Consider the following 26,879-nt stretch of genomic DNA (forward strand, 5'->3'; position numbering starts at 1 on the left):
CCGGTGGGGGCTGGGGGGGCTCCAGCTCGTGCTTGTGAGCCCCAGTCCTGGCCCTGTACAACACTGGAGACCACTGAAACGGAGGCGTGCAGGGCTGGGTCTGAGGAAGTAACACTAGATGCCACTTGGTGCCTGAAAACAGCCTGGCCTTTGCCTAGGGTTTGGAGTCCTAAAAAGTCACACCGGAGTGAGAGGGGCCAGAGCGAGTCCTAGGGCTTGGCAGTGTGTCGAGGTCCAGCGCATGGTAGCCCTAGGCCCCTCTCCTCCCAGAATGCAGTGAGGAACCAGCAACCTGGGTCAGCCCCTCCACTAGTGGAAGCTGTTCATGAGGGGTAAGGGAGCATTTCTGGGCTACAGGAAACATCCCAGGTGTGTGTGTGGGGGCTATAGGGGCTGGGCTGGGTTGGCGCTGGGCTCAGAAACTGGGATGTGGTGACTTCTCAGGTAATTTTAAGGACATCCTAGAGCAGGAGCTTATCTGGGTTTCACTATAGAGACTTTTTGGCTGCTGCAAGGTCTGGACCTTGAGCTGGAGGTTTGTGCTGCTGGGGAGATCGGACTTTGGGCTCTCCCCTTAAAATGAACTTGAAGCAGCAGACTGGAGGCTGGGGTCCCTTCCTGGCCCCCAGCTATGGGCTGGGTAGCGGCAAGGGGTTGGGAGCCTCTGGCTGGTGTGAGCTGCCCAGGGACCCTCTCTCAGGAGCGCTACAGGTAGCCAGGGCAGGCACAGCCCTGTTGGCTGTTGCAACATGCTAACATGGTGGTACTGAGCTAGGCCTGGGCAGGCAACCCCCTTTGTTGCTGTGGTTCCCACCAGTTTGTTGCTGGGGGTGGCTGCAGACCACCCCCGCCCCGAGGACAGTCCTGGCCTCCCTCAGTGGGGTCCGGCCACACACCAGCGCATAACCTGGGCACCAGATGACCCGAAGCCCAGCTCCAGAGCCCCCCTCCAGCAGATCCCTGGTGTCCTGCTGCCTGCCCCCACTGCTGTCGGTGTGTCTGTGCTCCTCTGCCCTGCATGTGGGGCTCTGCTGGCAGGCATCTGCTCTCCATCCCCTTTCCAAGCACAACCGTGGCACCGCCAGAGCATACAGCAGCACGGGCCACAGCACCTGCAAGGCTCTCCTTTGCAGTTACAGAAAGATGCCAAATAATTGATTTCCCTGATGGACACTGGCCACAGCGTGGGACTAGCCTGTAGCCAAGAGGCCCTCAGCTGTAGCCACATGTGGGACTGTTCAGAGCGAAGCTGTTAAACAACAGGCGGTGCCGTGGGTCTGTCCCCTGACTGGTCTCAGTGCTGTGCCCTGGGCTTCATGCGATGCTCAGTGCTACAGCTGGAAGGAGTGACGATCTGGCGCTGCTGGCGACCGAGGATTTGCGTATATACACGGTGGTGAGCCAGTACAGGGAGCACGTGCGCGTGGGCTGTGGGTTACAAGCATGCAGGCAGCGATCACTGAGCCTCCCACAGCGCGCGGGACAACAGCTCCTGGGGTAACATCAGTCACCTGCTGTGTGGGGGGGCCGGCTGGTGCTCCTGTGGTGCATGGTGGTGTGCGGGGAGACACCAGCACAGCCACCCTGCCCTGTGCCTCGGCAGCAGCGAGTAGCGGAGACCACAAGTGCCGGGTCAACCAGGACGGGCTGCGAGGCCCGGGCTTCGGCAGCGGCTCTGCGGAGGGGCGCGGGCTGGAGAAGGGGGGGGTGAGCCGTGGGGCAAGGCCCAAGCGTGCTTCGAGGGCATCAGGCAAGCAGAGACGTGGGTCAGGGCTGGCGAGGCTGGGCTGCTGGTGGAGCAGGGCTGGCTAGTGAGCGTTTTGGAGCGTTTGGAAGCCGATGGAGGGGCTGCCCGCAGGAACAGGCCCAGTGGCGCCACAGCAGAACTGAGGAGGTGGAGTTCCTGGGGCTCGTCCCAGCCTGGTGCCAACGGGCTCTATGAGAGGTGGCAAGACAATCCCTCTGCTTCAGTTTCTACCTCTGTAAGATGCTGCTTTAGAAGGTCCCCAAACTTGAAAGGTTGTGATGAGCTGTAAGTGCTCAAACTGGATGACATAAATTGCTTAGTGATGTTTGTGGCCCCAGCTAGCACGTCTGTGGGGAACAGGGGTCCGCTGCTGGCACCTGGTGGCTTTTGGGCTGTGTCTGTTTGGCTCGTGCTCTTTGGGGCTTTACAGAACACCTGGAAAGGGGTTATTTTAGCCAGTTCGAAGCACTGATCTCCAGGAAAGGATCAGTGCTGCGGGAAGCATGGCGGGGAGCCCAGGACCTTCAGTCTGTTCAGAAGTGCATGTGCCTGGTCAGGCACACCAGGTCCGGCAGCATGGCCCACAGCACCGCTGCAGCCTGTATCCTCTGCTCCTCTCTCAGAGGCACTCCAGGCGCTCGGGGACACCAGTGGTCATTGGCGATTTCTGCTGCCCAGTTTCCTCCGCTGACTATCATCCGACTTGTGCACCCGGAAACACTCCTTCAAGTTCTGGGCTCGGATTTTGGGGTTCAGGATCTCCTCCCCCATAGAACTGGGGAACCAGCCCCTCTCCTGGTCATGAAGACGCTCCCCAAATATCCAGCCTGAGCAGAGACAGAGACAGGCATAAATGGGGAAGGACTGGCCCTTGCTCCTGTGCCGGGACAGTTGCGCTGGAAGGGGCCTATGGAGCTGGCAGTGCCTCCGGGAGCTGCTCAGAGGCCTGTGCTGGAGCAGACCCAGTTTGTAAATCTGGCCAAGGAGGCCCACTGGCCTGAGCAGCACTGCGTTTGGACGCCTGGCTCAAGGGATGCCAGCAGAAAGCAGGCACTGCTGCCACCGAGAGTGCTCTGCTGCTCCTGATGCCACAGGAAGAGTCCCCAACAGAGACCCAATGTGACCGAGTCCACCAGCTACAAGTGTGCCCCAGGGACCAGGACCAGGTGGCTGCGAAGCATCACCAAGGTAAGAACAGCCCTGGGTTACATCTGGCATGGCTGTGCCAGCCCCGCCGTGGCCCACAGCTGGTGCCAGGGTGGCTGTGCCAGCACTGCTGCAGCTCTGGGCAGCTTGGATTTGCTGAGGATGAGGAGGCAGCAGTAACTCTCCTCCTGCTGTGAGCTCCCTCGGCTGCAATGCCAGTGCTGGGGTCTCTCCCTGGGCAGAGGGGCCGGGCAGCCACCTGCCCAGAGCAAAGTCCACCCTCCCCCCAGGAACTCCTGGCTCAGCTCCCCCCTACCCGTACCATCGTCTGTCTTGTCCAGGATGTTGAGGACGTCAGCCAGTTCCAGGGACAGCTCGTCTGGCTGCTGGGCCACGTACGGGTGGACGCACTGGATCTGCGGGCAGTCTGCCAGGGAACAGGGAGAGAGTGAGGGATGGACTGGGACAGATGCCACAGGACAGCACGGCTTGGGCAGCTGTAGCACCAGGAGCTCTGTGAATGGTCCCTCTGGTCTGGTAAGAAACCCCACAGAGGCCAAGGGGAGCAGTGGGGAAGGCAGCAGTGGGGAAGGCAGCCAGGTGCACATCGGCCACCACAGTGCCCCCCACAGTGCCTGGGTGGGAGGGAGAGCACAGCAGCAGCTCAGCCCAGGTTGGAGGAGAGGAAGGTCAGGGCCAGGCCGAGAGACATGTGGGTTATCAGTGGTGGAAATACAGAGCCCAGGGAGAGGGTTCAGCTTCAGCAAAGCCCCCAGGCCTGGGGCTGGACTGAGATTAGGGCAGAATAAGGTGCCCTGGGGTAGGGGTGAAGAGCTCCGGGCTCCCGTGCTATGTCTCTTACCAACAAGTCTGGATGTAAATGAAACAAACTTGGTTCTCCGGTTCGGGGCTAGTGAAATCATCCAGCGCTTCATTTCACTCCTGGATAGGGGAGACAAACCGAGGCTGTGAGCATGAGACAGTTGTAGTGAGCCCAGCTCTCCTGTCCAGCCAGCCCTGGGCTCCTAATCCCTGCTCTCATGGCCCTTTCCTGCCTGCCCCCCTGGGGTCCTGGACTCACTGGTGATGCTGAGCCCCGCTCTTACACACACCAGCTGGGATGTCACACGTGCCACAGTGCCTGCGCCCTGCCGCACAGGCCTAACTTGCTGCAGGGCCACAGGCTGGCTGTCCCTACAGGCAGCAGGATCCCCCTCTGGGGAGCACCACAGCTTCAGAGAGCCAGCAACAGGGTGGGGGGCCCGGCATCCTCTCAGCTCTAACCAGCAAAGGCAGCTCCTGGCTGAGCTGGGTCAATAGGAGCAGTTTTTCCTACAGAAAAGCAGTTAGAAGAACCATTTATTCTCGCAGCTGCTGTGCAGGAACATTTAAAGGGCAGAGCTGATTAATTCACTTGCAGGCGAACGCTGCAGCACGCTGGCGGTATGGCTCGCCTGGCAGCAGATGAGAGACCTGTGTGAACACATCACCAGATTCAGCACGCTGTTATGCAAAACCTGGGCCTGCAGCAGGAGGGTGAAGATTTCCTAGCTTCTGGAGAAGCCACAGGCTTGGTGCTCCCCTGAGGCTTCCCTCAGCCCCACCGGGAAATGGGGCTGTTCATCTGCACAGGCCCCAGGTCCTGCCTGGAGGACCAGCTGTGCTCCTGGCCCCGAGGGAGCCACAACTCTCTACCTTCTCAGATGGTAAAGAAAGCCTGAACTTGACACTCATCTAAAGCCACCGGAGTGTCTTCTGGGAGGAGAGAGGCCTAAAAGGGAGACAGGGAGGACAAGCAGGTTGATCTGCGGGGCTGGGAATTGTTCTTGTGCGTCAGGGCTGAAGCGCGATGCCAAGGAGCAGTGAACACACCTGCAGCTGCAGGTCGAGTGTGGCCCCTCACGCCATGAAGATATGCACTGAGGGGCTGGCACACAGAGATCAAACCAAGGGTCTTGCTGTGCTTGTGGCCCTACCTGCAGGCTGGCCTTGCGCACAGCTCCTTGCAGGGCTCTCTGGGTCCCACCCGCAGCCCCCAGCTCCTCTCAGGGTCCTGCCACTGCAGCCAGCTGTGTCCAAATGTACGGCCATCTCCTGGCAGAGCCCACCCAGTGCACTAGCTGCAAGCTGCCACCAAGCCGGTGGTCATCGCCATATGGGTTCAGAGCTGGGCAATGATGCAAGAGCTGTGCAACAGATGCAGCGGTCTCCGTTTGGCACCCACTTATCTCTTCTAATTCTTCAGTTTTCCACTTTGTGCCCAGTACTGCCCCGACCGTCCCTGCAGCTCTGGAACAGCAGCCTTTAGCAGTTGCTACATCACATTTCAGCACACGATACCTGTTGGCAAGCCGTGTGCCAGATCACTTACTTGCTGTGGCCATCTAGAAGATGGGACAGGATGCAGAAGCACAAAACCACAATTGCCTCCCCTGAGCTGAAGCAAACCCTGGCCTGGTTTATCGTTCTCTGCACAGCTCAGTCTCATAGACGTCAAACGTGCGTTTGCCCTGCATAACATGAGTGACATCTCTATTTTCAGTACAGCAAAGCTGCAGTCACGTGCCTGGGGAGAAGGCGCAGTTGCTCGCTGTGCTGGGGGCTCGTCTTCCTGATGTGGGTGCTGCACTGTGCTGGGGGGTCACGGTGCAGCCCTGGGGTCCCAGCTGGGGCTGGGGTCCATTAAGGGATGTGGGTGTGGAGCGCTGGCTTACTGACATGACAGCAAGGTAACATCAACCTGGAGGTGCACATCACCTCTAGAGCTGTTCAGTTGGGGGCACACATACACCTACAGTAGCACAGACACTCTGCCTAGAAAACGCAGGCCTGGTAAGGCCTGGGTTAATGAGAAAGCCATGCCCTGAGCTCCAAAACAATCAGGTCTGTGTTGGCGCAGCTGAATCATTTGCCCAGTCTGAGCTTGCTGGAGCCTGAAGTGCAAAATCAGTGAGCCAAAAAAACCCTGTATCCAGGGAGACAAGGAGGCCCTGAGCAGCAGAAGGGCTGCACAAGATCGGCACTGGCTGTGGAAGGCGCCAAGGAAGAGGCCTCTTCTCCACCTTCGCCTACAAGCAGGAGCCACTTCACTTCACAGGGCTGGTCAGGCACGGCCTTGATCTTTGCGAGGGAGCCAGCTGAGCCGCTGGAGTGCGCACAGCGCACGTCCTAATTGGTTTTACTGTCTTGAATATGCTGTGGGCTGTAAATCAGTTTAGACTCCTGTGCCAGGGCTGACTTCTGCCCTCTCTGTCCCAGAAAGCAAAGTGCCCATCCATCTTCCACCCCGGATACTACAAATACACTGTACAGAAGAGAAACCTGTGTAGTTCCCTAGTGCCTTTCCGCAGGAGAGGACAAAGGCAGCCTCAGGAGAGCGATGCTGGGCAGAGAGGTTCGTGGGGCCAGCACACTGCAGCAGTGGGCCCTCTGCCTGCCTGAGCCCAGCAAGCCCGGCGAGGCAGACCTGTGCAGGCGGGGCGTAGGGAGGGAGCAGCGCCCAGCGCTGGCGGGGTGACGGTTGTACTCACTGGGATGATGCCTTCAGCATGTAGCTGGCCTCCCGGTCATCTGCATTCTCCAGCAGCCTCAAGATGAAGACGTTGGCCAAACTCTGCCCCTGGTCTTCTAACTCCTCTACCCGAAGAAGCCCCCGGGGAGCTGAGTCAAACACTTGGTACTTGTCCCTGGAAGAGGTTACAGGATTAGGAAAAACTGCAGTTATCTCAGGAGACACCCAGAACTCTACTGGGGACACAGACCAGGAACTCTTGCATGGCAGGAGTACAAAAAAAGTCCTGCTATGGGAAGGGATGAGTGAGTGGTTATGAAAACCCACTGCAGAGCAAGAGACCCTCTCCTTTTTCTGCCTTAGGCATCCCACATGGCCTAGGACAGACAAGTTGCTTGCTCTGTCTGAGCTCTCCGTGTACAAAACACAGCCAGTGCTCCTTCAAAGGGGACTGTGAGGCTTAATTCATTCCCATTTGTAAAACGCCTCTGTGTTTTCTGGATACAAGCTGCCACGGAAGCAAAATATTTCCAGGCATACAGACACTGCGGCGACACGTTTATTAAAAACGTTGGACTAGCAAGATGCTCTCTATGGGTGAGTCTAGTTAATGCTACAAAGAACGAGCTGTTCTCTGGGATCCGTCTGTTCGTGCTGCTGAATTTCACTAGTGTCTAGTTGCACAAGACGTAGTCCTAAGCATGATAACATTGTCCTCCTGAGGCAGGTTACACCATGTCAAACATAATGGCTAGCCTTGGGCTTAAATTTATACCCCTCCCTGCTGCTCAAATTTTCTAGCCTGCTTTCTTAGGAGTTTAAGTGACTAAGTCTGAGCTGTTCTTCAGGGAGTGATGAGTCAAAAATCACTTCTTGACAGAAAGACAGGCCTCCTGGGTCAGCCCACCAGTTGATGTAGCTCCCTGCCACTCTGCAGGAACTGGTGGATACATGCTCACTTACCCTGCCAGGGGACCTGGCCTGGAATCTGTTCAAGTCCGGTTTGCCACAAATTTTCAGCTGGAGAGAGCTGTGCCACCCATGAAGGGACAACTGGGCTCAAAGGCACAGTGACTGCTGGGGAGGTGTACAGGTCAGGCCAGGATGCCCTCCCAGTGCCTGGGGGACAGGCACAGCATCACAGCTTGGATAAACCCAGGGGCAAATGGGACTAACGATGTGTACCATGTAATACTCAAATTTTGCACTCACCCAGGAATCTGCCGGCAAATTACCAGTAGGTCATTGAAAAGGAACAAGTAGATTTCTCGGAAGAGTTTCTTAGTGCGAAGCGTTCGTGATGTCTTTGGACCGTTCATTTGCTGCAATTCCCCCTGCTTCAGCAGCCAGCGGGAGTGAGAGATGATGGGCACAGACTACAAGTGAGGAAAAGATGGCAAAGATCAGGAGAGCAGCAAAAACCTTATCTGGTCAAGATGCTGAAAGCAATGGGAGATGCAGAAGAAAGGGTAGTGAGCTCCCATCACCCCAACATGCACCGCAAAGGCTGGAGCAGAGCCGGACAAAGAGGGCAGTGTGCTCCGCCAGCCACACCACAGCCTGGCACAGAGCGTAACAGAGCTCAGTCAGGGACGTGGCAGTGGCCTGTGAATGAACAAACACTCAAGGATGGTGATGCTGGAGTGCCCAGTTCTGGATTTAAACACCAGGCTATGCAGTTCTGGATTTAAACACCAGGCAGCCTGATCTGTCTCTGAGAGATCCCATGTCTCATCACCTGACTTCAGCCCTTCTGGTCAGGTAAGACTGACTTTCAAAAACGTATATTTGGCCTTTTGGTTACAAAAAACCCAGGCTAAACGGGTTCTCACTGGCTGGGTCTGTTCCAGCCAGGAGGAGATACTGTCCACGCAGCCACAACAGCACTTCTGCTAGAGTTTTACCATACATTGTGTTAAAAACAAGAAGCCCAGAACAAAGCACATCTAACATTAGAAGAACACTATGCTTCCAATCAAATGACTGAAATACTGGAAAATACCTGCATAACTCTTTTGACCTTCACTCCCTCCCTGTGTCTGTCACATGCATGGTGGCACAGTCTTTCTTTCCACTCTTGCACTCTCTTCACCAGAGGAGCCCTGCCTGGGCCAGCACCCAAGGCAGACCTGCTCCAGAGATGAACCACCCTGTCATCACATTCTCAGCTCTACCAGAGATGGAGAAAGCCTTACAGCTATCCCAATCTAGTGCTGACCTGTGGATTGTGGTCTAGCCCTGACATACTGCTCTGGAAAAATCAAATTCTTCGACACCCAGTGTGGCTTTCCAAACAAACAGTCTAATATTTTTTTTGCTTTGGTTGTTCAGGTATATAAAAAGGTTGCTGAGAAGCTAAATAGGCCCCTTAAAGTTTGTGAAGCAGATAGATCTGAGAAGCCTGTCCATAGTGCTCAAGAAAAGAATTGACAACTTTATACTCAGCACTGGAGTTTCATGGCATATATTAAATGAAATCTGCTCAGACACCCCTAAATATTGACTCAGTCTTTCCCTGAATGGAGCCAAAATAGATCATTAGCAGGTAATTAGAGACTGTACATAATGCATAAACACATGGATGAATTAAAATGGTGGGACAATCTTCATTTTGGTATTTTCCAGCTTTAAAGTATTTTGCTTTGTAGCTTTCATCTTCCTTTAACATCATTTGTAATGTAAAATAACAGCTGAAAGCTGACCTGCCTTTTGAAGAGGTGAGAGGGAAGAGCCAGAAGTGAGCGCTGGAGCAGGAGCTCCCCTCTAGGCAGAGGCAGTTTGAGGCCAGCGTGTCACATCTGTGTGCCCACACAGCACGCTGGCCTCAGCGCTGCCCCTGGCCCTGCAGCACGTGTGCACGGTGACCACATGCACAGCTGCCATGCCTGCATCAGCAGCAGCCCTTTCAAAGGCTTTGGAGGGGACAGCGTGGACCAGGCCACCACTGAACATGCACTAAAAGGAGTTCAGCAAGGTTACTCCTGCCACATATGTGTGTACAACACCTGGATGCTGTTGGTTCGCTGTCTGCTAAGGGTCACCAGCCTATACTTATACCTTGATCTTGAATTCCAATTTCTTCTGGATGCTGATCATCTGCTCCGTTCGACTCATCTTCCTGACACCTTCATTACATGCTTTCACCACCTGTGAAAAAGAGAGCAGAAAGATTTGGCTCCACTTAAACAGATCTTAAGCCTGGCCTTAAAGCAGGTAAGTGATGATAAACAGCACAGAAAGGCCTGACCATGACCAGGTAAGTACCCTGCTGTAACAGGGACTGACCAAGCCACGCTCTTCTATCAGCACTGTATTTGCATGAAAAAGAGAAGGGGAAACCAAACCAAACCACACCACCATCAGAAAACCCCCAAACACCCAGAAGATGTTATAGCTGGAAGCTGACTATCAGAGGACATGTTAGATGGCTGCATTCAGTTACTGAACCAGACAGTATTAAGAATACTCCTGATGGCACAGCAAAGGGAACAGCTCATTTTCCAGATCTTGACACACCATGTATCTCATTTTGCTTGTCCCCAACACTTGAAATGAGGTACACACACAGTATCATCTTCAAGAAGAGAATGAAGCCAAAGATCTTCATTTCAAAGATGCAAATGCTGTGGTTCTGCCAAGCAGCACCACATGCCAAGGCTATGAAACGTCCCAGGGAGAGATGTTCATCGTACAGAGCCCAGCTGTGTTCTGAGTACAAACTTTTAACTGACATACCACAACCAACATGCAGGCACTACCCTATTACGGGGACCTTAACCTAGATGCCACTGCCTGTTTCATAAGGAGCAACTCTCTTGAGAACTGGCTGGGTAGAAAAATTACACTGGAGAACAAGCTCCACTTTGTGCTCTGTTTCTGCTACTCAAAATCCACCAGAATATCAGCAACTGAAACTGTGACCAGCTCTCACCTCTCAGATGGGATACCTACAGAGAGAATAAGCACCAGATGATCTCTGTTCTGCCTGTACCTAGCTGGACATCAGGCATCCAAACTTGGACACTTACAGAGAAGCAACCATGCAAAGGAGTTATGAAATTGATCATGTGAGTCACTGACGGCTGAATATAAAAAGAACCTTTTTCCATCAGCAGTTCTAGTCATCTGCATATGACAGGAACAGCCTTCCTCAGGCTTTTGACCAATGGAAAAACAATTGGCTACCAGATACATCATGAGGGATTCTGCAAACACTAATGAGGAACTTTCTTCATTGCTAAGGTCTCTGTCTATCCCTAGCGATCTCCAAAGTGTACACTTCCTAGAATAGTCCAGAGGAAACCCGAGAGCCCATTTTGTTCTAGCATTTCAGTCAGAAGCTGCAACCGTATCCTCAGGCTGACAGTCTAGCATGGTTTTCAACTTCACATACTTATGCTGAACTGCAGGATTCAAGAGCTGTTCCAAGCTTCTGATGGAGAAGGGTTCAAACACTCTGTTCTAGCTCACGTAGCTGCCAGGTACATCCAGACCATTCAGAGATGTAGCCCAGAGGTGGGATCACCCTGTCTGACTGTGCCAGGAACAACCCCGATGGAAAACATCCCAATGTCTTCCAGGTATTTTGTACATAGCAGTAACTAGAACAACTGAACACCAACACCTAGCTACCAGCTTCAGGGAAGAGGGCTAAAAGCAGGCTTGAGTACTTCATTAAGAAACTGTTATTCTAAGTCAGAGGAAGAAGCGTGCTGTGTTGGAGGAAACCTGATACACTTGTACTCCACTGCCTGTTGCAGCTAATTACATCTCTCAGGAGGATCCATCACCTTCAGATGTCTGCAAAAACAATTTGTATTCTTGAAGACCCCAAGGAAAAACATTCTCTCTGCCCTTTCCTACAGCAGAAACACATGCATCTGTTGTTAGCGAGGGATTCCTCCTCACTGACATCTCAGCGCTGCTAGATTAGTCCATCTTTGGGAGCAAGGAAGACTTAAGAAAAAAAGAATTATTCTTGAAACACAGTGACAGAATTCAAAGGAACAGCTCCAGGAGTGAATGTAGTTTGTAGGGTGTTGTGTTGTTTTGTTTGGGGTTTTTTTTTGGGGGGGAGCGGGGGGAATGAGCACGGTGCTTTAATGTAATGGCCTTCAATTAGCTTGTTCAAACTTACTGTTTCCAGTTCTTTGTGTGCATCCAGGGCAGTGGTTTCCCTGTCAGACTTCTCTTCCACTTTCTTCAAAATGTTCTGCAGGGGAGAAAAGGCTGTGTTAACTCTGATCCCCCCATGTGACAGCACAGAAAAGTCTTTGCTAGCTGCCGAGTTATTTCTGGCTATCAGCCTAATTACAGGATAGGTGACAGAGTAGAGCGACTCTCACCTCTTAGTTCCTCTTTCTCATTAAAACCTGTTCCCATCTGACCTTATATCTAAAAGAAATACAGTAGGCAGGCTCCTATTTTCTAACAATAAATGAATAAATAAAAATAGCCAGAGCTGGCACTAACAGCCAGTGTTACTGGTAATCCCAGTGGGATAAGACCGTTTGGGACCGAGCTGTTCCCTCAGCCCTACAAACATGTCCTCCGGCAGCGTTCAGACAAGCTGGCAAAGCGCAGGAGGAAGATGGCTGACAGCCTGGTCCCAGTCACTGTGATGCAGGGTTTTATACATGGAGGATTTCCATGTCCCGCAGCTGTTCTGCCCTGTGCATTCGTGTGTCAGCACTCTAACCAGCAGGCAGCTGGGTTAATGGACTGTTGCTACCCCTTCTAGCAGCTCAACAAAGTTCCTCCTCAGCTCTTTTGCTCAGTGAAAGCTATCTGACAAATTCAAGACTAATTTGGGGATGGTCTCTGAGTGACCAAAATCTTTTTTCCATGGTTGTTGAGTATGTCTAACTCTGTGGAAAGGCTCCATCCAGCTCTAGGGCTGATTGTGGCTGTATCTAAGCCTCAGTCACAACTGCTGCAAAGGAACATTCCAGGAGTGATCCAGAACAAAGAGCAGAACTCTACCTGCACCAGCAGCTTGAGCCGAGTGATCCTTTGAAATGGCAGAATCAGGAAGGAAGAAAAGGACAGGCCTTTGCACTTGGGATCCAGCTCCAGCTGTGAGATCACTTCCCGGAAAGCTGGCTTGTCCTGGCTGAGAGGAGAGAGAAAGGCGGCGAGGGCTTTGAGTGTTACCCTGCCTGAGACTCTGGTATACGGCTGGTGACCGAAAAGCAGCTTGATCCTAGAGACAGCATCTGCCTGGCCTCTCTCAAGAAGAGGGAAGAGGGGAGGAGGAGACTGAATGTTTCTAGGTGTATTTTAGCTTAAATCTAGAACTATTTATAGAGTTGGGGGAGGGAAAAAATAGACTTTTAATGTACAAGCCATGGTAGTGTTCACATGTGTTAGCACATCTAGCTCAGCAGCATACACTGTGTGCGTAGGTGCGCGTGAATGGGGTGTGTGTCCAAGTAGATGAGTCAGAGGCATAATTATATATTTTTACACAGTTGGAACTCTGTGACAAGGTGAAATTCTCAGTCGTAAGAACAAGACAAGCCACAAAACAGCTCAAGCTTGGCTACTCCTGGCTGCTTAGCTGGAGGATGGAAATGATTATCTGGCCTCAGAAGGGCCCAGGCCATGCCTGGGCTTTCCCTGACAGCATTTACAGCACGAGGGCATTGCCAGGCCAAGGACGCAGCTGTCAGAGCAGCCTCCCAAGCCCCGGCTGCCATAAACACAATGCTTCCTGGCAACTGCGGGGCCCTGAGGAGGACTTACGCTGCTGGTGTCCTGGCTAGGTGAAACAGCATGGATGCGAAGAGATTGCTAACGGTGCAAAACCTGTCCTTACTGTGTATGACTTGCAGCATCCAAAAGAAGCCACTGCAAGTGTTTCTCCCTGCTGCAGCAGGTACTTTTGTGACAGAGTGACTCACCAGAGCCACAGCAGGATGGACCTGCGTGCATCTGAGGAACAGCCAGATGAGGGGAACCGTGACACACCTCAGGCTTTGAGTTCAGATGAGTACTGCAAAATTCTTGTGCTAGCTAGGAGCCTGTGGAAGGGAGCCTATTCTTTTCAATTTGCGTTATGTTCTCCCATAGGCAAAAAAAATGCTGCCCTCTAAATTCCTGTCTAGGAATACCTGTATCTCCAACAGATCCTTTTCAAGCTCAGGTAATCCAGCCTGTTGCTGTGTCACTTCTGAGTGTTTAGCTAATGGGCTCTAGGCAAACTGTATTCTGCAGCTATACTCCTCACCTCTGACTGAAGGAAATCCTGCGGTACCCTCCTTTTAGACAGAACAGTTGGCCAAGCTCAACAGAGGCCCCTTAAAGTGTTTTTTTTTTGTCTCAAAGCTATAGAGAAAGGAAAGGATTAGGGCTCGTTACACTCCCCTGAAGCAGCTGCTGCTATTGGGAGGAAATACAGTGCAGCATGTGCAATGGGCTGTCCTGAAAAAATCCAGGACACTGTAACTAAAGAAAAATTAATTCTCCTGCTCAAAGACAAGCTTGTAGGGCACTCCCTGTTTTGAGCTGACGTAACAGAATTCCTACCAGACCAAAAGACTTGCTAAACTTGAAAAATACTGCAAAAAATCTTGCATTATATCCTCAGGTGTAGGTAACATCTGTGTATGTAACACCAGAATGTGAAGAGTGGGTTGTGTTTTTTTTTTTCTTTTAAGAAAGTTTTGTTGTCCTGAAAAAAAAATTAATTCTGAACTTCGGTTAGGTCAAATACTTTGCTGAGAAGCATGAGAAAAGCAGTGGCTGTTCTTGTCATCAGAGATCTGTATTACATTCTTGGCCTTTCAATCTCTTGCCTCCATTTGCAGTTTAAAAATACATACATTTCACAATGTGTACACCATAAATATTTCCCACAGCTGGGAACTGCTGGCTCTGAATTTACTTGGTATATTATGTGCATACTTTATCACCCCACCCTTACTATAAAGCCTTTTAATTGTGTTTTCTTTTTATAGGTGCAGTGAAAAATCAGTGAAGTGGGAAATCCTGTTTCTGTACTATGTAGCTCCTTCCCATAAATATTAAAATTACAGATAAATCTGTGGCCCATAAAATTTTGCAAAATAATTTAGCGTCAAGCACTGGAACTCACAGAAGCTGCTTGTAAGCTCTCTCCTGGTAGGTCTGGTTGGAGACATAGGTGATGTACACAGAGAAGTGATTAACCGTATGCTGGTAGACGATATCACACACATCCGAGATCACAATATTCTCCTCCACCCGCTGCTCAAGGTCCAAGAGGAAGCTAGGTGAGAAACCCAACACTCATATTAAATGTGACCTGTCTGTCCCAGGTAGCTCACAGAAGAAGCCCTTGGGCTTCAAAGCAACGTATGTGCCCACAGGCTTTTTGCAAGGACAGTGGGTAACGGAGTGCCCCATGTCACCTCCTCCATCCCTCTACAAACAAGGTTAGCTAAAGCCATGCATTCAGCTGGACAAAAATCCAGCAGCAGTTGTCTTACCGCTCACTAACAGCCATGACATCCAGGACATTGGAGAAGAGGATGTGTGCCTCAGACTGGTGTAAGATCTTTTTCAGACGTTCATTCTCCATGAAGTGAGACACCAGCAGATTCAGACTCTTGTAATATGAGGCTTCGGAAGTGACCAGTTCAAACATGGCCTGGGGGAGAATCCCGAAGAAGGAAATCAGCAGGTACCTTCTACTTCTATAGAGAGGCACACACAGCGAGAACAAGAACATCTGTGCTGCACACAGTCATGGACCTTGCAGCCACCTCCAGAGTACAGGGAGAGGTAAGCCCACAATGGCATCTGCCATGTGTTACACAGGACAGGGACTTCAGTGGAGAAGACTTCCTCCCTCAACCATCAGCCCTGGCTCCTTCTGTCCCTCTCCTGAGTTCTTTGACCACATTTCCTTCCATTGAATCTCTCCAGCAGAATTCTCTCTTTTTTCTCATTATATATAAGCAGGCTGATTTTGTGCATGTGCACACATAAAAGCACTTTGTGGCCCCCCCCCTTCCTTCTTAGTGTCGCTCAGGCTTGACCTGAGGCTGCCAAGCACTGGACCCCCCCACCCGTGCCCGCTCGTCATGGTGCTGCACTTTTATCTCCCTTTGAGGGCGTTCGCCTTGGCAGACTCCACGCACCCCCCATCCCCCTGCTGGTTGTGAGCACTGGCTTGTATCTCTCTGCTCGTTGTGGCCTATTGTGCCATTTATCAAACACATATAAATATATGTTTCTTTTCCGGGTTAAGTAAAGGTGGCCCATCCACCTATGTCGAAATCGGTTGGTTTTGACTCAGTAAAGGTTTAGGCCAATTAAGAGGATTGAATTTCCACTCTTGTTTTAGGAAAGCCACAGTAGGGGGGCTGGGCTGTACAGCATCCAGCATGCTGCAGTCCCGGTGTGCAACACGTGCTTTTCAGGGCAGAGCTAATAGAAATACACAGTTGTGGTGCTCCAAGGCCCTGTGTCTTTCCTGACCCAAAGGAAATACAGTTGCTGCTGTCCAAGTGAGGCTCCCTGGTCAACCCCAACCATGTGCTTTTCTGACCCAATTCACCAAGGACTAAGACAAGACATGGTAGTCCTTAACTATTACTGTAAACCACAGATATTCTCCAAATTCCAGCTCTTGCTTCTCCAATTAAAAGAGAAATCTCTGGTTCAAAGCCTGGCTTTCTCAGGCCAGGGATGTGGTCTGGAGAAGCAGAAAGACAAATTGATGGTTTGGTTCAGAGATAATTCACAGTCAATGAGACAAGGTTGTAAAACCTTCTGCTCACCGCAGGTGCCACAAGGACAGTCCACTGTTACCACAGAGCTCACGCTCCAGGCATTCGTTGTCTTTGTTCAGCAGTAGATAAAAAAGGTTATTATTTACACAGCTACTGAATCCATTAGCTGAAGTAAGATTAATTGAAGATTCTTACAAGGGCTTCAACACAGTGAAAAATCATTAGATTCTTCAGACATCTCTTGATGAAGGTGTGCCTTGGGCTCCTTGTCCTGGGGCTGGCCCATGCTGCCGCTACTGAAAGAGGAACCTTTTGGTAAGTAGCTCAGTGAAAGTCTCAATTCCTTGAACATAAAGCTGCTTCAGCCCTTGAGCCCAAGCTCCCCCATTGCCCACAGCTCCTCTGCTGCTCCCTGGTGAGGGTGGGAGCTGGCCAGGCAGTGCAGGTGCACGTCCCTGAGCTCCACCAGCTCTCAAAGGCTGCAAGGGCCCAGGCAGAGTCAAGGAGGTCCATGCAGTAAATTCTGTGCTGTGCACATGGAAATATATCTTCCAAATCAGCTGGGGTTTTTCTTATGGCTTGGTTGGGTTTTTTTTAGAGGGTTAGGTTGTTGGTTTTGTTTATTTTCTTCCTAAAGAAATTATCTGAAATCTCCAATGATCACTTTTTGGCCTTTTCCTGGAAGTGTTGCTATGTACCACAGAAGGGCCTGAGGATGGACACAGCAAGGAGGGACTGTTAATCCAGAGCTGTTAAATATCAGTTGAAGTGACACTTCAGTTCTTTGTGGGTTTGTCAGCCTAGGAAATTCCCAGTGGCCAGTTAAGCCAAACAGGTAGTCTTTTCCTACACCAGAGAAGGAGGTTGTGCCTGCACAGCCTCAGAAGGGAGGCAGAGCAAAGCGTGCAGGTAGAAATGAATGTACATGGTCAGTGTATGTGGAACAGCTGGCTTTTAAGGAATAAGAGGATGAGGGGGTTTTGTCAAGGACAGATTCCCAGTGAGAAAAGTGGAGGAGTATCAGCTCAGCTGCTCCCAACAGCTTCACCAGGGCACCTAGTGAACCCAAGAGAAAACCTATCTTTCTCTGCATGACTGGCTAGGTCCTAAATGCACCTCTTACAGCTTTAATTGTAGCTTTTTATTTGATAGACAAGAAAAGAGGAAATAGGCAAAGATACAACAAAGACATGATGTGCTGGGATAGCTGTCCCTTCCTGATATCCTGGAGATTGATACCACCAGTCATTTTGCAGTGCAGCTTTCCAGGCATTCCAAGCCAGGATTTTTTTTTTTCTGCCAGGTCTTTGCAGGATGGCCCTAAGAGCCAAGACCAAGATCTGCCACCATACCACAGCCTTTAAACCCTCAGACAACTTGCTTAATCCAGAAGGTTGCTTCCTGATCTGTAGTAGCCCCTCTGCCTATGTTTGGAGAAATTAATTTGTGCATATTTGCTGTTCACCATAGTGTAGGGTGCTAGAGCTGATGGGCATGAGCAGAGTGCAGGCCATACCAAGGAAATAGTTAAATCCATAGTAAAAATATCAATGCAATCATTTAAAGGAGATGTCAGGAAGGTAAAAAACATTTCCACTGATTGGGACAAGCTTCTCGAAGAGTTCACAGTATGTTTAAGGCACAAGTTTCTTAATTTACTTTGGAGATCCAGGTGGTCTTCTGCAGACCCAAAGCACCTACTCCAAGAAGCCCAGACTGCTGTTTCCCTTTTGAATGGGCTGCAAACCTCCTAAACTGGCAGCAAACATCCAACCATGAAGTCTAATGACGTGATCTCTGTGGAATAACTGAACTTCCCTAGCTCTAAGCAGTCACAAGGAAAAAGAAGGAGTATGAGCTTCTGGCCTCAGAATTGCAAAAATAACTAGAGAAAAAAATGAACTAAATGTCAGTTGGTATAATATTATCTTCTGGAGTCTACAAATAGTCTGAAATTATCTCTTGGAAACATGACCAACACTGTTCCATCAGTCCTCTGGGTCATTAACTTCATGAAATAGTCATGTAAAAGCTATGCTAATCATTTTCATTGCTTATGTTTTGGCAGAGACTGAGAAAGGAAAAGATAAGTGAAGCCTAAGGAAGAAGGAAGGGTAGAAGATAAACAGGGAGAAAAACTAATAAGTCATTACAAGGGTAAGTAATTACAGGCTAAATTCCTATCAAGACTATATTATGTTTTATTGCATAGATTGGAAATAACTGTTTGCAGTGGTCCTGTTCTTCATCTAAAGGACAGGTAAGAAGGAGGGATGTTGTTGTGAGCCAATGCCACGGCACTGGCTCTGACCAGCTCTCAGACCTGTTTGCCTTTACAGGGCCAGTCTGACATTCGTCTGCTAGAAGTGCAAAGTCCAGCACAAGATCCCTGTGGAGCAGGGCAGATCCACTGCACAGCAAATTTAGAGGTTTGAAATCTAAGGTTTGCTCAAAGAAGAAAAGGAAACTAAATCTTATTTGGTCATTTTTGAGAAAACGGAACAAGAAAGAAAGACTGCCTATCTGTCAAATACCCTCCTGCACAGAAAAGTCATGTCACCAGTGCCCACAACCAAGTTCAAGTCCCTCTTTCACTTGAGCTAAAAAAAATTTTCAGAGCAGCAGCTCTCTGATCTAAATTCACACCATAACACATGGTGCACATTAGCCTGTCTCTGTCCCTTTTCCTAACGACAAAGTGATCCGAATCCAAATAACCCTTTGAAAAAACTATCAAAGCTGATATACCTCAGAAAAAAGGGTTCAGTTCGAAGATTGAGAATACTTTGCTAAACTATTTTTATTAGTAAATTGGTTTTGGTGAGTTCTACTCAGCTTGGAATCTCTTAAAACACAGAAGATGAACACGGCACAGGAAAATCAATACAGTTAGCAAGCAGAAAAGGGCAAAATTAAGAAACAATACAGTAAATAAAACTGAAAAGTAGAGAACTGAATTGGGAAAGAGGAATAAACCGGAGCCTCTCCACAAAAAGGCCATACCAGTATCTAATTTATGGTTTTTGCTGAAAGACGTTTCACTGATTAAATGTTGTTTCTTCTAATCCCTAGATCACTACCTCTTCAGAGCCTAGTACCTTGGTGACAGAATTTGTTTTAACCTAAATCACATGTAACACAGGGAGTGTGTTTTCTCTCTAGTCGTTTGTTCCTCCTGCTACACACGTTTGTCTGCCATTTCCCCCACGTCAGCTCCATGTCAGAACCCAAACAGCATTTCTTTTGGTTTGTTCTTCTTGCATCATTACATCTTCTATATAGTTAAAGTCCTTGGTGGTTCATGTAACATATCTTCTGCTTTTTCTTTTGTTCTTCCTTTTTCTGCATTTGCACCCACATTTTTTGTGACACTTCCAGTTGTTGCTTTACATCTTGCTACTCTCACATTTGCTTCAGATGAAAAAGGCTGGTGTGGCAGAGGGCATCCCAGGCTGAATTCTGTTTGCATTCCTGGGGCTAACAGGCCATGCTAAAACATTTTTTTGCTGGAATTGCTGGAGGGTAGATGTGGCTTTGGGGATTTTTGTTTGTTTTGCTTTGTTTTTTCTCCTTCGTGAAACTCCACTTTCTGGCTCATTTGTTTCAATGGGGACAATGATGAATTGCCTTCCATGACACTTTTTGAGCATCCATTGCTCTTTCAGTCAAGTTTCTTGTTTTGATGCTTGAAAAACACCTGTGTCTTGCTTTTTATCTTGTATTGATAACCTGCTCAGTCATTTTCCATTGTCGCCAATAACAAAGACCAGAATCCTCTTCTTGTTCTTGTCTCGTTCATTTTGCAGATTACTGTAGATGAGCAACTTTTTCTCTGACTGTTTAAGCCCTGCTCCATCACAGTTATGGTGGCGTTCCCTTCTTCAGCTATGAACAGGGGGGTTTGCTTCACATTTTTTTCCATTCCGGTACTGGTATTCCTCCCTATGGTGTAAATAATACTCTTGTTCTGCCTTTCCTGGCTGAAAAGCTGCAAGCTCTTCTAGTCCCTGTGTTTACCACAGCTTTGAAGATAAAATGGGTCAGAAAGGTACGATTTTGTCCTTAAGACATTTACTCCCGAATTTCTGCTGCCCTGTACTTCAGGTAAATTCCTGCAATTCTTCATGAAGCTGAACACTTTACAGTCACATAATCAAGCCCTCATGCACAGCTCACACTGTCGATTCACATACAATGTGAGCACAGTTCCAGCGCTGCAGGAGCAAGCAGTGCTTGCTTATGGCAAGGCTGAATTTAACATCATCTCTTCAATTGCCTCAGTGATTTCTCCAGCCCTCCTTGTTTTCTGTCCTTGACTCTGCTCACAAAGCAAATTCTCCATTTTATCTATTCAATGTTCAGCCAATTTCACAGTTTTCTGGCTTTGAGCAATTTTATAATCTCTTACTGTGCTAATCCCAGAACAAACAGGAAAAAAATTTCAGCTCTGATAAACATACATCAGGGGAAAGCACAGCATTTCTTTAAGACAGCTCTGTCCCATCCCCATCTGCTTTATTTCTGATGTTATTTAAGCAGAGAGAAGAAAATTCAGCACACTTAATGTTGAGGTTTAGCAGCACAGAGATTTTTTTTCTTTAGAACACCTCCAGGCAATGAACATAACTCAACAGAAATGGCAGGTTTTGAAATCTGTAACGCAAACTTTTAAGCGACTGTTTCTCTGTAAAAGATTCCCCATTTTGAAGCAGAAAGGAAAAAAGCTTGTAATTTGTCAGATGCCAGATTGTGTTTGTAATGCTGGCAGTTAGAAGTACCGTGTTTTGCCAGGTAAACAGAACAAATCTGATATGGAAATAACGAGTGCAGAAGAAGAACATGGAAAAACAACAAATTTTAGTCACCTCCAGCCATAACCCTGACACACTAACACCTTGTGCTGCCAGCCCAAGCTACCCTGTATAAACACCGGTCCCTTCCACCAAGGGTGTAAATAACACTGCCCTGCCCATCACAGCCCTGTGGTTCACGAGATGATCCTTTCCAGTGTAACAGGGAAGTTACAGCCTTGGCCAGGACTAGGGTGGCACTGTATACACACGGGATTCATAAATGTTGATTGTGCAAATCCAAGTAAACTTAGGCGGAACAGCTCACACCCAGAGGTGTTCTTCATTTTGGGTACAATCTCATGAGCCAGCGCTGAACAGATAGGGGGTCACAACAGTCTCACCAGAAGCAATTCTGGCACAGGAATCTGGTAGGACTCACAGGATTGAGCCTTTGAAGGCCCATTGCTCATATTATAACGCATACCACACACTGAACAAGGCTGCTTCGTCTCCACTGCTGGCTACAAATCCAGTGAAGAGTGCTCACGCTCCCCACGCTCCCCAAAATAGCAACCAGTTGTAAATGGTTGTGTGACTGATGTTTTCATTAATTGTGGCAGCCCCACCTACTCCTTTCACTGTTTGATGCAGCTCTATAAATTAGCAGCATGTGACTCTTAAATAGTGATGTCACTGCACTGTATGGCTAAACTGCAAATATGCCTGTTGTTATATTTTGCTGTTTTGCATAAGACTCCAAGTAACAATATTTTAAAATACGGAAGCTTATCAGTCTCCGTCTCTTCCCTTTCTGTTAATGCCATCATATTTAAAACAAAGTTAACAGCTGAATTCTAAGATTTCTGGTGGCAAGTATGTATCTTGCTAGTAACTTTAGAAAAGGATTAATGTGCATGGGGAACCAAAAGCTCTATTGCAAGAGCCTCTTCATTATCCCTCCCTTCCTTTGTAAATTGCTCCTAATGCTGAATTAGAAAAGGGAAAATAAGTTCTTTTTTGCTACAGTAATGTTCAGCAGCAATAGCATACAGAACAACATCTGTAGTTTCAAAAAAAGAGTGAGTGGTGCTAACCAGTGCAACACAGAAAAGTAATCAGCAGGGCAAGACTTGTCTGTGACTGCTAAGAAGCTTTTAATTTTTAGATTTTGATAATTTGACTTAATTCACTCTCACTCTTTTAAGCAGCAACCCAGCTAAGAAACAGTCCGCCTTCCCCTGTTACCTCCTGGAGCTTGATCTCATCTGGCTGGAGGATGCTGAGGACTCCGCTGCTCCGGATCTCAGGAAGATCCTGCCATAAGTTAAACCTGGAGTTGGAGTTCCTCAGCAAACTGATTTGCGGTGGAGCTTTGCTTTCGATTGTACTTGTAGGTTCTGCTTCAGATGGGGTTTCCTCACTGGGTGAACTCTCCTCAGGGTCTGTCTGTGAATCCTGCAGTCGTCTGGTTTCAATCTCCTGGCGTGTAGATTTATCTCGATATTCCTGATACAAAAGCCCTAGGAGGCAACATTAACAGGTCTGAGAGGTTACAGCTCAACAAGAGTAGAAATATATTGTGGGAAAGGATATTTGTTTTGCATTAGTTCACCTCAGCAGAGGTCAGAAAGATCCCTCCTGTGCTAAGCAGAAAAGCCCCTTAGAGCATTCCTATTCCAGCCAGAAGTGGAAACTATAAATGGAAGGCCATTTCTAAATCTAAAGTGTTGTCAACAATCTGCTCTCCCCAAACATTTTGTAACACAGTCAGATGAATCTGTCATCAACTGGAAGACCATAAAAGTAGTGTTTTATTATTTGCCAGGCTTTTAAATGTTTTTTTAAACCTTGATTTTCTCTGCAATATTATTATGTTACAAGTTATATAGACTGATAGGTATGTGTAAGTGTGTGTCTGGAACAGTAACACTGCATACCTTGAAACTACTTTAAAGGAGCAATTTGATGGCCACGACAATCCTTAAGGAGGAAAGCGTTGGACATGTTGCTTAATTTCCTTCTCAGTTTCTATGATTATTGAAGATACAAAATTAACATTGAAAAGGTACCTGAATGCTACAGCACTAAGGAAAAGGCTCTGAATTCACACCATCTTGTGGCACATCAATCACATGAGGTGTCTTCTGAGTTTCAACTACTAATTCCAGGAGCAGACGAAATTGCACGGAATATGCCCCACCCCTGATTTCAACTGACAGCACAAAAAATGTAGGAAACCTGAAATTCCTTGGCCATCTTTAGAAGATCCTTTGTCTCTCCTAGGGTTTTCCAACTGTCCTGTTTCTCTTTCTGAGCCACGTGTAGGACCTAGAATACTAACTGCTTGAATATAAAATAAACTTTAGAAGACAGGAAAAGACAAGAGAGCATGAGCCTGCTCCAAGTCACTCTCCTCACTTACTCAAATTGAAGGAGCACAATTTACTTTATCTGCCTTGGTTTATACCTGTATTGCAAAGTGTAACATGAATGAATAAAGAAAAAAGTCCTTGATGTTAAAAAAACTCCACAACTTCATAATTTATTTTGTTTGAATCATTAGGGGCTAAAATCTATCTGGTCACATACATTCACAATACTGGATCTCAGCAGCAGATTGTGTGTGTAATAAGGTGAGAGACAACTGGGTCAGGAGTTTGTCTAGGGAGGTCAGAAACGTAGACGTTACTGCTTATTAAATCTCTGGGCCAGTTTTCACGAGGCTCTATATCAGTCACTATATCAGAAGTACGCTGGGGAAAAGTGCAGGCGCAAGGACAGTATTACCGCAGTCTGCAAGAGTATCCTGTTATCTGTTCTCCCTGGAAAAATGTTCAACGCTGGATTAAAATAGCAATAAGTGTAGCTGTGCCTAGGAAACCATACAGTCTTCTGTTAGCTTCCTACACGATAACTGAAGAGAGGAGACTTCCCCTGAAGTTTTGCATCCTGCTGCTACTTACATAATTTCTCTCTGCGTCAACTAGGCTTATATGGCTTTCCTAAGCATTTCTGCCTGTTATTCAGCACCAGTGAGGGTGCTGAGGATATAGTGGGGTGAAAAGGCTCCTTCAGGAATGGAGAGGAGAGCCTGCTAAATTTGAGCTGCTTTCAGTGGTTCTGATCTGTAAGCTCAGCCTGTGCTTGAAGGCTCTGGTGGAGTAGGGCACTGGGTAATTTCTGCCCCACTGAACCACACACCAGAGAGCAGGACAGGCTGGGAAGTAACACCCTGCAGCAGTATGGGCAGCGCTTGACTCAAGGGAAAACATGATGAGAAAGTGAAGCATAATCTATTTTACTCATATTGGAGATAAATTATTTGTGCAGTGTCTGGTTATACAGCCATGTTGTGCTGGTGGGTCTGCCCTGCAAATCTGAGGCAATGAAGGGTATTTTAAGGGGAATTTAGTGTCCCTTTTCCAGATCTGGAGAGCAGCCCTTTAAAGAGATCCTCAAGATTAAATTCCCCCTTACTTTAAGGAAATAAAATCCAGACAACGAAACTTGATTTTGTTTCCAGGTTCCCTGTCTGACCAACTAAACAGATAAGACTTATGGAGCCTTCAGTGGCAGTCAAAGGCAACTACGGACATGGGGAGATCTGATTTACTCAAGGCATCTACCACCAGAACTTGTTCAGAAACGACAGTAAGGTAAGTCATTTTAAGAGGGAGCTAAAGACAGACTGGCTGAAGCTCTACCACAGACAGCAGTATGGGGACGAAACAGGAAGATGATACCAGAAGAAAGACAAAAGACAGGTAGGTGTTTAGGCAGAAGAAGGGTAGGTAGAAATAAAGCAAATTGTGCCAGCAAGGATAAAAGGCATCGTCACTATCTTGGTGTGAAAAGTCCATCCATATATCGATAAAGAGGTTACAATGAGTAGAGGAAAGGCTTAGATGAGAGAGAGAGGGAGAGAAGCCACAGAAAAGCCTACTCTAGATGAAGCAGGAGACGGTCACAGCACAGGATGGGTGGCGTAACCAATGCAAGGTCAAGGAGCAGGGTTTTGACATGTTGAAAGGAGAGCAATACATCAGGGAACTGACTGAATGTACAGAAAGAAGCTGAGATCAGCAGCTGAATGTGACTCAAGATACAATGATTTAGTAAATACTTACATTTAGTAAGTGAACAAGTACAAACTGTCAGAGACCGGTATGAGCTCCATTCATTGCTTAATGCCCCAACTGTCCCTACCATGACCTGGCTAAAGGTTAACGTGCAGTCAGAGCATGGGTTTGGTCTCGCCTATTGACTTAAGTGGTTAAGGCTGGTCTTCCTAAGAGTGTTTACATAGTTTATATAGTACATGATAGACTTCCCTTTGTGTTTATTCCATTTAATTTTGCTGTCACAGTCTCCCTTACCAACTCTCTCAAAAACTGGGAGGGGAACTCAAAAACTAGTTACTATTTGTAGAAAATGCTCGCCTTAGAGAGTTCTCAGTGCTCTTAAAGTAAACGTTATTACAGTGAAAGCTATGTAAAATCTCAGGAGGTCCGGAGACGTTTTCTCTAAATTTCTCTGCTCCAGTTTCAGGCAGCAAGTCCATTAATGCCTCAAACACAGGAGGGAGGGAAAGAAGCGATTCCAGCCATTCGAAATGACCTCTCTGTTGGGGATATGCGTAGCATCCCTAGTTGTCAAAACCCTGTCTTCTCCATCAAGGTGCAACAGACCTACTTGCAGTTACACTGACGTGTGCGGAGCTATTGCACAGCTTCCTTCTGATATACAGCACATAAAAATACATATGAATATAGCAACTGGGTTGCTTAGAAGTCCTGCTGGTTTTAGTATTTTTATCATGCCTTTTAGCGGCACAGTCCCAGTAAACTGTCAAGGTATTGGCACATCTGACTTGGGAAATTAGAACCTACACAGCCAAAAGCAAGTAACAGATCTGGCAACATCCATGCAAATTGTTCACCACCTTCCTCCAGAAGGCCCCGAACTCGGCTGTTTTGTCTGACAGATGCTGGCAGGCTGCTGGTTTCACACGAGCCTCTTTCCCCAGCACTGTCCCTGTGGCATCAGGCACTGTAAGAATCAGCCCTGCCCGCCACGACCCCACACCAGACTGCAGCCGCTCTCCTCTCCCACAGACAGCTCGGAGCCTCCTCGTTCCTGCCAGAGAGGTTCACCCTGCTGCTCAGGAGAGCTAGTTATCTGATTTTCCCATGCAAAGTGCAAAATTCCTGCCCTCTAGATTCAAATATTTTTCAGTTTCATTTCCTGAAATTGCACAGAACTGTTTAAAAATGAAGGTTCTATATTCCCACCATAAAAGCTGCCTCCGGGTGGGGGTTAACACTGTGCTGGCCCAAATCCCTCAGAGGAATGTCACAATTCAGATGTGGGCAACCAAGAAACAAGCTGTGAAGGTCCTCTCCGCATCCCACAAAAAAACCCCCTCAAAAATACCGCAAAAGCAAGACCCTTACAGTCCTCTCCTCCACAGCCACCTCAGCTCTGCCTTCGCAAAGAGACCGCAAATGATAATACAACTTAGTCCTCCTCTGCAAATGCTACACCAGTGGCTGTTACAAACAGAGGCTGACCCCGGTGCAGAAAGCAAACATCCAGCTGGACAGCTGACCCAGTACTCTGGCCTTACGCCTTCTGGAGCACGCAAGATCAGATTTCAGCAGAAAGTTGGCTGAAGTCGTAACGATTAACTGCTTCGTAATTACAAGAAGTAAGCGTTATTTATGAACGGAGGCGAAGCTGCACAGCAGCAGCATGAAATGTCCTGCCAGGCAGCGTGCGAACCCGATGCCGCTACAGACAGCAACACGCCGCTGCCAAGGCCACGGTCGTTCTATTTTCCCAGCAAGGCCAGAGTTGGGTCGCCTCACCCCTCCTGCCATGCACCGCTGGGGTTTAGATCGGGGCTCCACTCGCTGAACGGTTTGCGGGGTTCGGGGGGGCGGCACCACCGCACACAGGGGTGTGGG

General features: G+C 48.4%; 1 protein-coding gene across 1 annotated transcript; it reads right to left on the bottom strand.

Moving 5' to 3' along the window:
• Positions 1-532: 532 nt before the first annotated feature.
• On the bottom strand, positions 533-22,429 carry NGEF (neuronal guanine nucleotide exchange factor). The gene is made up of 11 exons (XM_026855461.1): positions 22,159-22,429; positions 14,873-15,033; positions 14,500-14,652; positions 12,387-12,516; positions 11,542-11,616; positions 9,462-9,551; positions 7,617-7,780; positions 6,424-6,579; positions 3,756-3,835; positions 3,216-3,320; positions 533-2,574 (listed from the first exon to the last, which is right to left on the bottom strand). Exons 2-11 carry the CDS (start codon positions 15,028-15,030, stop codon positions 2,402-2,404), a joined length of 1,284 nt encoding a protein of 427 aa, XP_026711262.1. The 5' UTR covers positions 15,031-15,033; positions 22,159-22,429; the 3' UTR covers positions 533-2,401.
• Positions 22,430-26,879: the final 4,450 nt, after the last annotated feature.

The sequence above is a fragment of the Athene cunicularia genome (assembly GCF_003259725.1).
Source record: "Athene cunicularia isolate RWA chromosome 9 unlocalized genomic scaffold, athCun1 chr9_part2, whole genome shotgun sequence".
NCBI classification, from domain to species: Eukaryota; Metazoa; Chordata; class Aves; order Strigiformes; family Strigidae; genus Athene; species Athene cunicularia.